This window comes from Antechinus flavipes, chromosome 3 (assembly GCF_016432865.1).
Source record: "Antechinus flavipes isolate AdamAnt ecotype Samford, QLD, Australia chromosome 3, AdamAnt_v2, whole genome shotgun sequence".
Classification (NCBI taxonomy): Eukaryota; Metazoa; Chordata; class Mammalia; order Dasyuromorphia; family Dasyuridae; genus Antechinus; species Antechinus flavipes.
In genome coordinates this window covers 514,782,667-514,798,562 of record NC_067400.1, presented here as the reverse complement: position 1 = coordinate 514,798,562, position 15,896 = coordinate 514,782,667, and the positions used below count along the sequence as shown (strand labels likewise).

The following is a 15,896-nucleotide window of genomic DNA, read 5'->3' as shown; positions in this document are numbered from 1 at the left end:
TGGAGGAAAAATTGGAAAGAGAAATGGGATGATACAAGAAAATCATAAACAGGCTTGGTAAAGGAGACCTTAAAAAATACTAAAGAAAATGACACCTTAAAAAACAAATAGACTAGGCCAAACAGTAAAAGAGATACAAAAAGCCAGTAGGGAGAAGAATTCCTTAAAAAGCAGAATGAACCAAATGAAGAAAGAGGCACAAAAATTCATTAGGGGAAAAAACCTACTTTAAAAGTAGAATTGGCCAAAAGGAATAGGAAATATAAATGCTCATTGAAGAAAATAATCTCTTAAAAATTAGAATTGAGCAAATGGATATTAATGGCTGTATGAAAAATCAAGAAACAATAAAACAAAAGCAAAGAATAAAAAATAGAAGACAATGTGAAATATCTCATTGGAAAAACAATTAACCTAGAAAAAATAGATTCAGGAGAGAATCTAAAAATTATTGGACTACCTGAAAGCCATGATCAAAAGAAAGACCCTGGACAATATCTTTCAAGAAATTGTCAAGGCAAAATTGCCTTTGTATTCTAGAACCAGAGGGTAGAATGGAACTTGAAAGAATCCACCCTCTGAAAGAGATCCTAAAATGAAAACTCCAAGGAATGTTATAATCAAATTCAAGAGCTCCCAAATCAAAGAGAAAAAAACTGCAAGCACCCAAAAAGAAACGATTTAAATATCATGGAGTCATAGTCAAGATGATACAGGATTTATCAGGTTCTACATTAAAGGATCAGAGAGCTTGGAATATGATATTCTGGAGAGCAAAGAAAAAATACCAGAAGTTAATTTAGGAGAACTGGATTTGAACCCCAGCTCTGACAGTGACTACAAGTTCTCGAGACCTCTCCAAGTATCAGTTTTTTCATCTATAAAATGGGCTTGATCATACTTGAATTACCTACATTTTAGGCAGGTTTTTATTCTGGAAGTACTTAAACCCCAAAATACTCTAAAATTTTTTTTTTTTAATTCTCTGTCCATTCATTATATATTTACTTTCTATATATATCATTTTGCTTCAGTTTAGTATTCATAGCATGTGGTTTTTTTCTAACCAGACTATTCATTTTAGCAAGGCAGGAATTTTCATTTGTTAATATGATTTGTCTTTCATTTACTAGTATTATTTGGACACAGTAGGTGCTTAATAAATGTCCATTAAATGCAAGAGTATTGAGTGAAGTTCTCCTTAAGAAGGGAAATAGTTTGGGAGTGTTGTGGCATTTTATTGGGTGGAAGTTAGGATTTGTATATTGTATTTATGGATTTCATTGATTGGCTTTTTTCAGTCAGCAAGAGTGACCTGGAGATGTCAGGGCTGAGGACCCTGGAGCATGTAGCAGTGACTGTCTCCATCACCCACCCCTGTCGAGGTAGCTTAGAGCTGAAGCTCTTTTGTCCCAGTGGCATGATGTCCCTAATTGGTGCCCCACGAACCCTGGACAAGTATGTATATCCCCAGATCTAGCGCAGGCCCCTTGCCTCCTCATCTCCTTTTTGCTCTATGCTTTCTTTTTATAGCACAGGAAATAATGTTTCTGGTTGGGGGTGGGGAAGGGGAAGAGAACATCCAAGAAGAAGTTAGGATATTGCTTGATCTGCGAACCTGGCAGTGTCTTCAGGAGACAGACGCATCAGCTTATAAAGTTGCTTATTTCCTGGAGAGGAAAGCGCAAGCTAACCCTGAGTGTACCACACTTGGGAATACTCTTAGGCCACTCTCTTAAAACTCCTCAAAGTTGTGCTTTCCCACAGCCGGCAATGTTGTGTTCTGTGCCATATGCAACAGGAGCATAATGTTTCTGGGATGGAAGAGTCTGTGAGCTGTGTCCTACCCTCCCTGCTCTCTCTTCTGCTTTTCTGTAGAGATCCCAGTGGCTTCAACGATTGGACCTTCTCCACGGTTCGGTGCTGGGGGGAGCGTGCCCAGGGCACCTATAAACTTGTCATCAGGGATGTAGGTAAGCCTCCTTTTTTCCCCCAGAGCCACGCCTGGCACTATGGGATGAGTCTTCCAGTATCTTAAAATTCCCTGATGGAGTGGTCCTATTTCCACTTCGAGAAAACAGAATGGCCAAGGGGCAGAGGTAGAAAACATGAGGGGTGTCTTTCAGCGGATGTTAAACTGGCTCAGTTTCAATCTACTTTGTACCTCCTAATACCTCAGGAGAAGTGAGCTATTTCTGTTGAGAGCATTTTTCAGGAACTTTTTCTATTCATTCATCTTTATGCTATCCCTAGCAGGCTGGCAGAGGATGGATTTGTTATTCCCATTATATTGGAAAATGATAGGGCAAAGTTACAAAGTAACTAACTCAGAGTCACCTGGTGACTTGTAGAGCCCAGTGTTCTGATGCTTCAGAACTGCCCTAGGGCTCTAGAAGTCTGCGCAGGCGGCTCCATGTCCTTTGACAAGACCAAACCAGGTGTGACTCAGGGCTCCTCTGCCTCTCCTTCTTCCCTAGGGGATGAGCCCCTCCCAGCTGGGGCCCTTCAGCAGTGGCAGCTGACACTCTATGGCTCCGTGTGGAGTCCGGCCGACATCAGAGAGAGGCAAAGGTAGGGCTGGCTTTGGCTTCTGTGTGCCCAGCGCCTCACACAGTGTCGGGCACTTCATTAACACTTGGTGACTGCTTATTTGTGGCCCGCTGAGGGCTCAATCAGGTTGCCCAGGGTCCAGCCCTCAGAAATGTGGGAGCTCAGTAACTGGGAGGAAGCGCAGAGATTAGAGCCGTGGGTCCACTTGAGGCTTGTCCTTCCCTCCCGCTTCCCCCAGCCATAGGACAAGTGGGGCTGTGGGTGGGGGAGGTCTCGGCCTATCATTTTCAGCTAAACGTTCTTGTCTCCTCTCCTCTATAGGCAGCTGGAGGATGCCATGAGTGGGAAGTATCTGCACGACGGTTTCTCTCTGCCCTGCCCCCCCGGACTAGACATCCCCGAGGACGAGGGCTACACCATGAGCCCCAACACTCTCAAGGTACCCAGGCTCAGCCAGGTCTCTGAGTGTTCACAGGAACGGTTTAGGGTAGGCTGGTGCCCAAGATTCAGGGAGGTTTAAGGAGTGGGGAAACTGAAGTTTGGGGTCCTGGAAACAATTCTGGTTAGGGTCCCTGCTCCAACAAGCTCCTCTAGCCCGGAGTCCAGAAAGGACACCAGCCCCTGATCGCAGGTATTTGGGTTCCCCAGACCCTGATGCTGCTGGGCTGCTTTGCCGTCTTCTGGACCCTCTACTACCTACTAGAGGTTTATCTGAGCCAGAGGGATGTGACCTTTGACCTAGCCTGCACAGGAGGCCGCTGCTGGTGGCTCCAGAGCAGCCGAAAGGCCTTGGAGGAGGGGACAGAGCTGGAATCGGTGCCTCTATACCACGGCAAGGACACGGGCGAGGCTGATACCGAGACGGAAGACTACCCTCCCTCTTCTGGCCTTCAGGCCCCTGATCTATTGGGTCAGAGCAACTGGGGCCTGGTCCAGGGCAGGGACAGACTCCCAGAACTCGCCCATCAGAACCTCCAACCCGACCTGCTTCACAGGGAGCAGGAACAACAACAGGTGTGCTGACCCAATGGCACAGCAGACTCAGGACAGAATTTGCACAGCCCCCCGAGCCCTGATTTCTGCTGGGGAGGGGTGGGAAACAGAAGCCCAGAGGAGCTGCCTTCACCCTTTCTGGAGGTTTCCAGGCTGAGCTAGGAGACCTACAGCCAAGTCATACCTCCTCTGCTTCTAAGGTCCTAGAGGGCTACAAGACCCTGTCTGCCCTCTTCCCTCACTCCACCTAGCTCAGGTAGGGCACAGGTCCCTTACTCTGAGGCCCAGGGGGCCTCCAAGGTGCACAGCCCAGAAAAGGGGTGCCCCAAGCTCAGGTGGGAATGGAGGACACACAGCATTACAGCTTGGAAGATCAGTTTGTAGCCAGAAAATAAGCAGGCACTCTGTGCTGTGGGTGTGGAAAGGGAGAATCCTAACTGTACCAGCTTGGGCACAAAAGAGACCTGCCACCACTGAAGCAGAATTTCAAAAGAAACAAGTGGAGGGCACCTGAGTACTTGTTTTGGAGAGAGAGGTAGGGTGGAGAAGGTGCAGAAATGCATGCTGGGGATATCAAGGACTTTCCCTTAGGTGATGTCCCTCCCCCATACATTTTTAAAAGAGCCAGAAGCAGGGGAAGACTCGTACCCCTCCCCCCAATTGCTATTCAAACTGCCACGCCTCCATCTTTCCTCCTGAAATTTGTACTTTAGGCCTCCTCAGGGGAGGCTTAACCTTGGTCCAGGTCATTATGGCCCAGGGAACTGGCCCTGCCTTGAATGAGCTGCCTTTATTCTCATCCCCCAGGATCCCAAAGAGCAGCCACTTGCCACTTGGTCTACGCAATCCTCCTTGAGAAGTAGTCCTGGGCCCCAGTTGGGGCCTGAAAGGGAGGTTTCATAGAGGCCATGCCAGGGAGGCAAGTAGGCAGGTGCACAGGAACGTTGTGGGAGAACAACCCAGACTATGGAGAGAGGCCTTGTCCTCTGGGAAGTGCCCAGGGAAGCAGAGGCTGGGCCCCTAGGAGATAATGGCATACCTCTCAGGGTTTCTGTTCCTCCCCAACCTGGGCTGCCTCCCCCATTCAGAGCTGGTTTGTTGGTTTGAAGTATTTTTTTAAGGGCTTAAATTTATTTTTCTCTTTTCACAGCAAAATTTTTTTGATTTTTTTTTTTCTGCACAGCTTTTCCAAAATAAAAACCTACCTAGCCAACCTTAGACTCTCTCTATTTTCCCCAATTCCTCATTTAAATCACAGATCCAGTGTCTGCACCCTGATTCTCCTTTCATTTTTCAACCAAAAGCAAGCTCGGGGCACCTCCTCATTTTCCACCTAGTCCAGGACTTTGTCTGAACTCTCAGTATGACAGGGCACAAAGTAGGCCTGGTTCCTCCCCTCCCATCCCCAGCACTACCTAAGGGCTTACCACAATTCAAGATTGCTAGGCTAGCCGGGTGTGAGAAAAGATTGACATAGTATTTTTTCCTCTAAATTTTAACTCCCAAAATACCAATGTACAAAATGGAAAGTGGAGTTGGGGAGGGGGGAGAGCATGGACTGGAAATTCCTTCTCTGGGCTGTTGTCTTTTTCAAAGAGGACATAACTAGTCCTCAAGCTAGCCTCCCTCTCAGGGCAAGTGGTAGAAGATGGTTGTGGAGATTGGGAAGATGATTTTGGTTGGGTCAGGGAAAGGTGCTTTAGGATAGAGAGAGAGCCACCCTGAGGAGGCAGGGGGCCTCCAAGCTTGGCCAAGGCTGGGACTGCACAGGGGGTGGGGCGAGGCGGGCGAGCTAGGCTTGCTGCAGCTGAGGAGTTGGGGCAGGGGCCGGGGAAGAGGCTGGCGTCCTAGCCCTCTAACTGATGATCTGCCGGGGCCGCCCGTAGCCTGTCATGCCAGCCTGGGAGGCTCCCCTGTTACTGCCCATCTGTAGGCCGATGACGTGCTTGCCTTCCTGGAGCTGGCTATCTGTGAATTCCCTCTTGTGCTCCTGGGCTTTCCTGGGGATAGAAGAGTAAGGTTAAAGGACCTGGATATATATAGTCTTTCCATACTTTCCACACTTTCAGTCTTCTGTCCATCAACCTCCTCCTGTTCTCTTTCCCATTTCCTTGCCTTCTCTCTTTGCTTTTTTCTCTACCCTTAGACAATGAGCTGCCCTATAGTCAATAAAGGTGGGTGACTTCAACTAATCAATATATCTCACTCCCATTCACCATAGTCTGTAGTACCAAGCTACCTGAGGAAATCCCAGAAATTACATACTTCATGAACCAGTTGGGATCTCCACGGTAGTGGCCATCATTTTTGGTCACTGCCAGGCTTCCTAGTGCCATCAGAGTTCTCTGCACAGCTGCCAGGTCTTTACCTGAGGGAGGGAAGAGGAAAGAGGTCATTTATCAGTCCCTAATCCAAATGACCAAAGTGGGGACAAGGATAAGCTCCTAAGGAAATCTTTCCTTGATTCTGCCCAACTTTCTTGTCCTTGCTTGGTATTTCATTAATTGAAAGAGCTTCATTTTCCTTTCTTCCGACTTGCAGCCTTCCCATCTACTTGGCCATTTTCCTTTCCTTTCTTCATCCCATGGTCCCAGCTTTCTATCTCTGCCTACATAATCAGTCCCAATTCTCCATACCTTCAAAGAGGTCAACAGTCTGGAACATGTCAGTCTTGGTGACCCCATAATCCTCAGCTGCCTTCAGGAACTGAGCCACCTGTTCCATCTGCTTGAAGACCATGGTGGGTGGATTCTCAGGTACCTTCACTGGCTTGGAACCCTCAGGGTGCAGGCTATTCACCAGCTTGCTCAGGATCTGCCCGGCACAGGACACAGTTCAGCACCCAGGTTCAGTACTGATAGCTGGCCCCAGGCTCTACACTCCCAGACCTAGTGCCCAGAAAGCTGCTTGGCCCACCAGGCTTAGGGTGATACTCACCACACCGTTCTTCAGCCAGACTTGGAAGCCCAGTCGCCCTCGATCAGGACGGCCCACTTCAGACCCACACTGCACAATAATCCATTCCACCAACCGCTCCTCTAGCTCATCATCATACTTCTTCTCGATCTTGGACTGCACTTCCCGGCTCATGCCGTAGGAGGGGCCTTTGTTTGCCATGCTGAGTGAGAGCTGGGGACGAGAATGGAGATGAAAGATAAGTGGATATCTACTCCGCTCCCGGCTTTAGTGAATGACTCACTGGTCCCCAGGCAGTAGCATTTTAAGACCTTTTGTATTTTTCCAATCCTTCCAACTAGTGGGTAGAGGCAGGATGAGCAATCTTCTTGGCTTCCCCAAAAATTGACAGAAGAATCTCTTAGATGGCAAGGAACTCTGGAGGTTATAGCTTTTAAACTACAAAGGACCTTAGAAATTCCCATTTTAACTACTTTTTAGACTTGGAAACTGAGACCCAAAGAGAAAGAAATGGATTTGCCCTATGTAAATCACACAGGAAATCAATAATAAAGATAGGATTCAAATCCAGATCCTCAAATGTGGCACTCATTCCTCCAAGATATATTGTTTCCTTGTTCCTGTTCCCCTTTCAAGGCTGGGTTTTTGAAATATTGCTAAGAGATCTAGAATTGAAAAAGAATCTGCATTTCCTACACTCTAGTCCCAGAGACCTCGGGCTATAAAAAGGATTTATTTGTTTGTCATTTTCTTTTTTTTTTTTTTTTTAAGGTAGGTAGGTAGGTAGGTAACAGCTATGATCTCTACTGACCTTATGGGCTTCTAGGTATACCTACTCTATTTATTGGATAATCAAGCACTGCCCCAATCTCCACAAGGCATCAACTTGATCCTCTAACCAATGACCATCGTTTTGATATTTCTCTCTGTCTGGAACAGACTCCATCAAACCTTACCACTGGTCCTAGGGCACCCCAACTCTGAAACCAAGGATGGCTGGGGCAAGATTCCTTGGGTTATCATTAACCCAAGCGGGGGAGGTAACATTTGAAGATGTAATCAAGATATAATCACAAAGAAAGTGCCCCTAGGAAGTAAGGAAACCTTGAAATCAAAGGTCACAGGAAACAAACAATCATATTGCCCAGAGCCAAGTTAAACTATCTGGTTCTTGCCATCTTTTATCTCATCTGACCAACTTCTACGAATGGGTTCCATCCTCTGGACTAAGATGTTCCATCCTGTGGTTCTCTTGAAATTCACCGAGACCTTCCCCCAGGTCCCCTTCCTAACCCTCTCCCCTAGACTAGCTAGCAGAGGCTCAGTCCCTGCCCCACCCAGGTTGGAAGCTAATTCTTGGGGAGAGTGACCAGCTTGAAGTGGAAGTTGACCCTGGACTCCCTTCTCAGTGTCCCACCTCACTCCTTGGGGCACTCAGTTATATAGCCACAGCAGTTTAGAAATCCAAGCCCTTCTAGGGGCTACAAGAGAATTGTGAATAATCTGCCCTCAGCATAGGAACCCCTGTCCCCATCTTCCCATTTCCTCCAGCTTCCAGAACTGAGGATTACACCAGAAATGGAAAATAGCTTTGGACTCAGGGTGAAAGAGATCCTATTACTGGCAGGCAGAAATGTTGGTATGGTTGGGTGGGAAGGACAAGGTAAGGAACTGAACCTGAATAGGCTAAGAGGCACAGGGACAATAAAAATTTTGCTGAATGAATGAGGCTCTTTGGCTACTGATTCTCCCCAGGTTTGTACTTGGTCTTATTCAAAAGTTCAGGGATAAGATTAGTAGTAGACCTAGAATAGTCAGATGGCTGTCATAGGTGTGATCATATGCTTGTGTCTTCCTATCTGAAAGGGATGTTGGTACTAGAAGGAGTGTTAGATTGGGAGTTTGGATTTGAATTCTATTTCTGTAATTTACTATGTTCCCTTATTTAATTTATGTCACTTTTCTAAGCCTCAGTTTTATGTAAAATGAAGGGGAAAAAAATGAAGGGACTATCTTAGATGATCTCGTAAGATTCCTTCCAGCTATAAAAATGCGATCTTTGAAATCAAATCTAATTCATCATGCTGATGAATGATGAATGAAGGCAAGTGGGATAAAGGGAAGAGACAATAATTGTAGGAAGCATATAGGCAAAGTCGTTCTGCCTGATATTCCCAGAACCCCACCTTGTCACCAACTCAGCTTAGGTGTCCACATTGGACAGGGAAAAAGATCAACAGAATGTTGGAAGTGTAGAGCCCTGGCATAGAAGGAAATTCTCTTCCTCTCAGTCCGGCCACAAACTGGTTTCCAGCTGTCTGGTCAACACTACCAAATGAGACAAAAGGGTAAAATGAGGAAGACCTTAGAGTGAATCAGGAGACTTCAATTTTAATTATAAGATCATAGGAACTTCATTTTACTGATGAAACTGATATGCAGAGTGGCTTGCTTAAAGTCATACAAGTCACAAGTTGGTAGAGATGTTCAGTGTTTCAGTGGTGTGCGGCCCCATTTGGGGTTCTCTTGGCAAAGATACTGCACTGGTTTGCTATTTCCTTCACCTGCTCATTTTACAGATAAGGAAACTGGGGAAAAAGGGTTAAGTGACTTGCCAAAATCACTGGGAAATATCTGAAGCTGAATTTGAATTCAGATCCTCCTGACTCCAGAGTCAGCACTCTAACCACTGCACCCCCTAATTGCCCATGATCCCCAAATCTTGAATTATGCTCTGGCCTTTTCCATGCACTTTTCTCTGCGCCTCTACTTCTCCTTCCATATAGCAGAGAAGTGGCCCAGTTGATCTAGCTCTAAAGGCACATCTAGCTCTAAAATGCAATGATTCTGTAAAGACTCAGATAATATTCACCTTTGCCTAAACAAAGATATTTCATCAGCACTTAGAACCCCCATCAATATCAGTAGGTCTGAAAAGCAGACAGATTTGCCCACCTCCCAATGAAACCAAACAAGGAGCTCTATCCCTCTTCCTTTTGCTATCTCCCCATGCAATTCCTAGAAAACCAGAAATTAAGAGGTAAGATAGAGCTAGAGTCAAAGGCTCTACTACAGTACTACAGTACAGTACTACAGAATTTAAGCTTGCCTTCCAGATCTAGATCCTTTTTTCCCCATTAATTTTGAAACTGACACTTAGTTGAAAATCTAGCACCAAGCCGAGGGTATTCATTCAGTTGGAATATGGGGAGTTCATAGAACCTTGGCCCTTACTAACTTTTTCTCCTTCCCACCTATGATGACTTTTTGCATTCCCAAACTAAAGCATATGCTTTCATTGTGCAGCCTTCTCCTTCCCCACAAAGCCCCTACTACCATTCAGTACATATTGATTGTCACACTGTATGCAAAGGTATACCAGTCACTAAGGAAGAAGAAATACAAAAGAAGATATAGCTCTATCCTTTAGAAGATTAGTGTCTAATAAGCAAGACCTAAGAGAAAGCCTGTGCACTGTGATGGACAATCCTGACAAATGCAGCACACACCTGTAGAGCTTTAAACCAGCAAGGTGACTGAGGGAACGAGGGAGAAGGAGAAAGCAAGGGTTCCCCTTCCTCAATTTCTTCCTTCTCCCCAGGGATTACAGATGTAGATTCCCAAGAAATCTAAAGTCTGTTCTTCCCGAGCTGCGTATGTGTATCTGACTATTCTAGGTCTACTACTAATCTTATCCCTGAACTTTTGAATAAGACCAAGTACAAACCTGGGGAGAATCAATAGCCAAAGAGCAGGAGACTTTAAGTTTCTGTTTGCTTCCCCCACTCTTAACCAAAGGAATTATTTTTTCCTTTATTGATATGTTGTTGTTTTCCTTTGATATTCCTTTATGTTGTTCCTTTATGCTAATCTAAGGAATTGAGAAGGGACCAGATTGACCCAAATGGAGGTTGGAGGGGGAGAGGATTTCTCTTTGAAACATCGGGAGCTCCATAGGATATAAGCCCCTGGATCACTCTAGGACTGTCTGGGCACTAAATAAAGTCTTCAGTCCAGCGCCATGAGCCGCTCCAGAAGAGAGCGGCTCATCTGAGCACATCGGAGTAGATGGTCCAAAGGACCAAAGGGGCTGCTGGACCACCCAGGGCGGAATTTTCCAGGTCCGCGCCGCCGACGCCTTTTCCATAGTTACCAGCAGAGGGAGAAGCAAGAAGACTTTGGGAAGCTGCTCTAGGCCCCACCCTGCCCAGACCAGACCAGCCCCTTCCAGGAGGGTCCCACCCCAAGCCATCTAAACCCCACCCCACCTCTGCCTCAGGAGCGGTAGCCGCCTGAAGTGGTGCTTCAGCCACCGCCTGGGTCTGCCTCTGTGGTCCCCAGTTGGGCTTTGCTTAGCAAAGATACAGAGCGGTTTGCCATTTCCTTCTCCAGTTCATTTTACAGATGGAGAAACTGAGGCACAATCAAGTGACTTGCCAGTAAATGTCTGAGCTCACAAAAACAGTCTTTCTGACTCCAGGCCGGCACTCTTAACTGCTGTGCCACCCAGTGCCCAGCCTCCCGCAGACAGGCTGCGTAAAGCTCTGGGTTCCGTTCTGCTCGGGGAGGGAGCTGTCCAAGCGGGGTGCGTGGGGAGCCCGGTCCCGCCCCACTCAGAATCTGCACCTGGCCACACGGCCCGCCTCCAGAGACGCCCGGGAATCTGGCCACTCCTACAGCCCCGCTTATTCTATTCCCAGTGCCTCTAGCGAAACTTCTTACACGCGGGGACCCCCAAACACCCCCTCATGGAATCAGCCATTCATTCACCCTCTCGCTCTCTCTCCCCGGCCATGACGCCCCTCAGAGACAGCCTCACTCCGTCCCCACCACCCTGTAACGCAGTTTGCCAAGTTCTCCCAACTCGATCATTCATCCCCGGAACCTCCACGAGAGCCCGAGTTCCAGGTGACCAGCTCAGCGCTCCGTCAGACCTCGGGAGGGGAACGCGCCTACCGGGCCGCGGGGGTCCCTTCCAGCTCTCCCACTCCATCCATTGCGCCAGTATCGATCAGGAGGGAAGGAGCTCCTTCCCCGAACTTTTTTTTTTTTACAGGAAACATTCCTGTCTAGACTAAGTAAGGGGTGTGGTCCTTCTCCAGAGCAGAGGGAGGGAGGGAGGCAATCACCTTACGGGAACCCGGACAACCGCCGTCTGCAGTCTAAGTCCGCGGCATCCACCTGGCGGATGCCTCCGTCTCCCCTCCCAAGGGCCCCCTTCTGGATCTGGCCGGCTCCCTCCATCCCAAGGACAAGAGCGCTTACCAGGACTTCTCAGAGCTCGAAGAGGCGATGCTTTCGGGGCCCGAGACACCGACGGACAGGACAGGGCGCTGGCTGGGTTGGGGGGTTTAAAAGGTTGGTGGTGGCCCAATGATGTCAATCCCCTCCCCCCTGCCTCCCCCCCAGACAGCCCGCCCCGCTAGGAGAAAACCAGCCCCTTCCCCACACCCCCAGTGACTCTCCATACAGGCTCCATATTTGGGGAAAGACACCAAGACAGAGCAATCTTCCGGGGGCTGCCCGAGACATTCCCTGCGTGCTTGAGCGATGGAGCTGGGAAGGGGCGGAGCCGGGACTGATGACAGAGAGCCGGGAAAAGCCTTTTATAGACAGGACTCTGCAGGCTTCCCCCCTCGGGATGATGGGGCTCCCTCCCCCCGTTTTGTCTACTTTCTCTGCTGTCCCCTTGGTATTGGCAGGGGGAGGAGGAGAGAATCTGAGGGGGAGTAGAGATTAGGGGTGAAGGGTCTAACTTCTCCTGGAACCCTGAGCAATGGTCAGCAAACCTCCCGAACTGTTCCAGGGATATTTCATTTCTGTTTTGGGAAGTGGGCTGTGGGGAGCCGGCAAGGAGTCAGGTGGAGTGCGGTTTAGGAGTTAGGTATCAGGGCTTTCTCCGTTCTCCTTTGGGAGTTTTTATAGCGATATGCCCTTCATACAGGGGGGAAAAGATGGAGGGAAGCTGGAATTTAGGAGGTCGACAGTTATTGGACCAGTCTTCTGCTCCTCTGGGACACTTGCCCTGCCATCTTGTCCCGAGTCATCTGAAGTCCTCCCCTGAGACTCCCATCTTCGAAGGGAAATCATGAAGTTGCCCCTATAACTCTCCCATACTCACATCCCTACTTCCTCATCCAGGACATAAGGGGAATTCCATTCTATAGGAAGATCCCCCATCGTTTTCTGAGGACTCCTCCTGGTCCTTGTTTCTAGAGCACTTGATGAGGTGGATGGGTATGGCTCTGGTATGGGGTGAAACTTTCTGGTAGGGTCATAGTCTGTTTCATCCAGGGAACTCCACCGTTTCCCCCACAAGGCCCTCTTTGCTTCTTCCCTGGCACTAAACTCTCTCCAATAACCTTTTACTGGACCCAGGCCATGGAACCATAAGGGAAGTGAATTTAGACTGCCTGGGATAATGGCGTCCAAGAACTCTCTGGACCTTGGCAAGCTCCTTCCAGGAGCTCTTTTTTCCCTCCCGGCACCTCCTCCCCCTGGGAGTCCTCTCTGCCCAATTCATGCCAAAGCATGGGAAGCAGCTGTGCCTGCCAAGCTGAAGTGGCGAGCACATTGAGTGACAGCAGCCGGTCACTGTGACTTCATGCTGGGGCAGGACCGGGACAGGGATGGAGGAAATGCAGGGGTGCATCTGGGAAGTTATTTGTCCCCCGACCCCTTCCCTTTGTCATCCCTGTCTCAGGGTCACCGCTCTCAGGGATGGAGTCCAACTTCCTTCTTTTAGAGTAGTTGTTCTGGTAAATCCTTTGTTCTCCAAGAGGACCTGGACGTCAGGGAGGAGATGCCATGACAAGCAACTGAATCGGATTTAGGTGAGGGAGGGCTGGGCAAGGTCACCTGCCTCACTTTCCCCTCCAGAACCTTCTGGGTCCAGTGGCCAGAGAGAGACCTGATCTCTTTCAAATAAGAAGATGGGAGATGGCCCTGGATGCAGCGGGAGACCCCGGCCTTTTTAAGCTAAGGTCTTCAACAGGACTGTTTGAGGCTGCACCCACTCAGTGATTAAGCTAGGGAGCAATCGAGACAAAGAATCTCCTCTCTCACCTAGTCCAAAAAAATAAAATCTAAATAATTAAATCTGGAAGGGAAAGACTGAGGGTTTCTGGCCAAAGCAGAAATGACTGCTAATGACCTTCAATCCGAGTCATTCAGGATCCAAACAATGACCAAATGAGGCTTGGCCTGGGGCCTATTGGTGGCCAATCTCTAAGAATCAGAGGGGTAGTGGGTCTGTATCCCGAGAGACATAAAAAAGAGAAAGGGACCCAGGTGCAAAAATGTTTGTAGCAGCCCTTTTTGTAGTGGCAAGGAACTGGAAACTGAGTGGATGCCCATGTTGGAGGATGGCTGAATAAGTTGTGGTATAGGAATGTTATGGAATATTATTGTTCTGTAAGAAACGATGAACAGGATGATTTCAGAAAGTCCTGGAGAGACTTACATGAACTGATGCTGAGTGAAATGAGAGAATCAGATCATCATTGTACATGGTAACAGCAAGATTACGTGATAATCTATTCTGATGGACCGGGCTCTTTTCAATAGCAAGGTGATTTAGGTTAATTCCAAAAAACTTGTAAAGAGAGCCCACTGCATCTAGAAGGACTATGGGAACTGAATATGGATCTCAACATAATATTTCCACCTTTTTGTTTGCTTTTTCTTCTTTCTCATTTTTCCTTTTTGATCTGATTTTTCTTGTGCAGCATGATAATTGTGGAAATATGTATAGAAAAATTGCAATGTTTAACATAAATTACTTGTCTAGGGGAGGGGGATGAGGGAAAGGAATAAAAATTGCAACATGAGGTTTTGTAAGGGTATTGAAAACTATCTTTGCATGTATTTTGAAAATAAAAAACTTAAAAAAAAATCAAGAGTGGTTTTTGGTTTAAAGCATGGTCCTTAATTAAGAAAAATATCTAGCTGGTAAATCTCTATATTGGGAGGGACCCCCAGGAGGCAAAAGCTTTCACTTTTCCCCAAGCATTCTTAAGACTTAGACTGTACCAGACTCAGTAGGTGCTTAATAAAAGTGATTGACCCCCATGATAACTGGGGCTTATAAAGATGGTGATTTGCATCCAATCACCTGAGCTGCTTCTAGAGCTGACTATGCCAGTTATTGGATTACATTTAGCACTAGAAGGACGTTGAGGGGACTATTGGGTCCACGCCCCCTCATTTTTACAGATGAGGAAAAAAGTTCTAAAAGATCTTGAGCAACTTGCTCATAGTCACACTAAACTGTATCTGAGGCAGGATTCAAATTTGGGTTTTCCTGAGCTGAAGTCCAGCCCTCTATCTACTGGATCTCCACCTGGATTCTCTACTGTCTTTGCACCTCATAGTCTCCCTTAACCTTTCCTATTTATCAAGACAGTTATTGAACCCTGGTTTTGAAAACATGTCCCCCTCCTAATGAAGGCCCCCTTTCCCCACACCTCGGGAGCCAAGTCCTACTGAAACAGGAGAAGCCCTTGGTCAGGGGCTTCCAGGACTGATACTAGACAAATGCCAGGAGCTTACCCAACAAACTGACTTAAGGAGAGCATTAGGGGGAGGGCCACTGTTTGGGGGGGGGGGTCTCTTTAGAGCTCTGCCAGGGAAGGGACTTTTAAAACATCCCTTGGAAGCACAAATTGGAGGGCATCCCAGGGAGGCCAGCCAGCATGGTGAGAGACGAGAGATCATACCCATAAGAGGATTGGTTAGGAAGAGTAGTCACCACACCAATAAAATTGTAGAACCTTCAAGATTGGATGCTGGACGTGTGGATGAGGATTCGCTTGTAATCTGGGCAGAAGTTTGCAGATGGATGGATTCTAGCTAATTCCACAGGGAAAAACTGCCCAAAGTTTAGACGAGCAGATTCTGAATCTCAAAAGAAAAAATCCTTAAAAATGAGGAGTCCCAGAGTTGAATGAGCAGGCTGCCTCAGCAGGTAGAGGCTGTCCCTGGTACTGCAGGAGGAATTCATGGGTGGGTAAGGTTTAGAAGTCAGATACTAAAAACTGTGGCTCATGACTCTAAATGGGCCCTTGTAACTGAATGTGGGGGGGTTGCAAAATTATGATTATCAATAAATGTTTGATTTGTATACTTATTTTATATCTCTATATACCCAGGGTCATGTAAAATTTCTTCAGCAAAAAGGGGTCAAGAGAGGAGAAAGTTTAAGTCTCTGGACCTCTGAGATACTCCCAACATGCATTACTGGGGGGTAGGTAAGCTTGGGGGCTGAGGAGGAAAACAAACAAAAAAAGAAATTGAAGAATTAAAAAAGCCCTGGACTACGAACCTCTGAAGTATTCCAGCATGCATTACTGAGAGTATGTGAATTTGGGGGCTAAGGAGAAAGCTGAGAAGAAAAACAAGAAATTAGAGAGTTTAAAAAAACTATTCCCCTACAATCA

The 15,896-nt window shown here is 47.3% G+C and overlaps 2 protein-coding genes across 2 annotated transcripts in view; one reads left to right on the top strand and one right to left on the bottom strand.

The window, feature by feature from the left end:
• Nucleotides 1-4,756, top strand: part of PCSK7 (proprotein convertase subtilisin/kexin type 7) — a 29,505-nt gene extending 24,749 nt beyond the window's left edge. Inside the window, exons 13-17 of the mRNA XM_051987040.1 lie at nucleotides 1,302-1,458; nucleotides 1,879-1,973; nucleotides 2,478-2,571; nucleotides 2,872-2,989; nucleotides 3,199-4,756. Coding sequence (XP_051843000.1) covers nucleotides 1,302-1,458; nucleotides 1,879-1,973; nucleotides 2,478-2,571; nucleotides 2,872-2,989; nucleotides 3,199-3,573 — 839 coding nt within the window. The 3' untranslated portion in view covers nucleotides 3,574-4,756. The remainder of the gene's footprint in view (nucleotides 1-1,301; nucleotides 1,459-1,878; nucleotides 1,974-2,477; nucleotides 2,572-2,871; nucleotides 2,990-3,198) is intronic.
• On the bottom strand, nucleotides 4,653-11,814 carry TAGLN (transgelin). The gene is made up of 5 exons (XM_051987045.1): nucleotides 11,725-11,814; nucleotides 6,481-6,672; nucleotides 6,180-6,357; nucleotides 5,809-5,911; nucleotides 4,653-5,543 (listed from the first exon to the last, which is right to left on the bottom strand). Exons 2-5 carry the CDS (start codon nucleotides 6,658-6,660, stop codon nucleotides 5,399-5,401), a joined length of 606 nt encoding a protein of 201 aa, XP_051843005.1. The 5' UTR covers nucleotides 6,661-6,672; nucleotides 11,725-11,814; the 3' UTR covers nucleotides 4,653-5,398.
• Nucleotides 11,815-15,896: the final 4,082 nt, after the last annotated feature.

Bases quoted from the DNA above. Each gene is read 5' to 3' on its own strand.
- TAGLN (XM_051987045.1), bottom strand. From the start codon at position 6,660: ATGGCAAACAAAGGCCCCTCCTACGGCATGAGCCGGGAAGTGCAGTCC. The intron at 6,358-6,480 runs GTGAGTATCACC...TGTGCCGGGCAG, and splicing joins TCTGGCTGAAGAACGGTGTG to ATCCTGAGCAAGCTGGTGAA. The intron at 5,912-6,179 runs GTATGGAGAATT...TCCCTCCCTCAG, and splicing joins GACTGTTGACCTCTTTGAAG to GTAAAGACCTGGCAGCTGTG.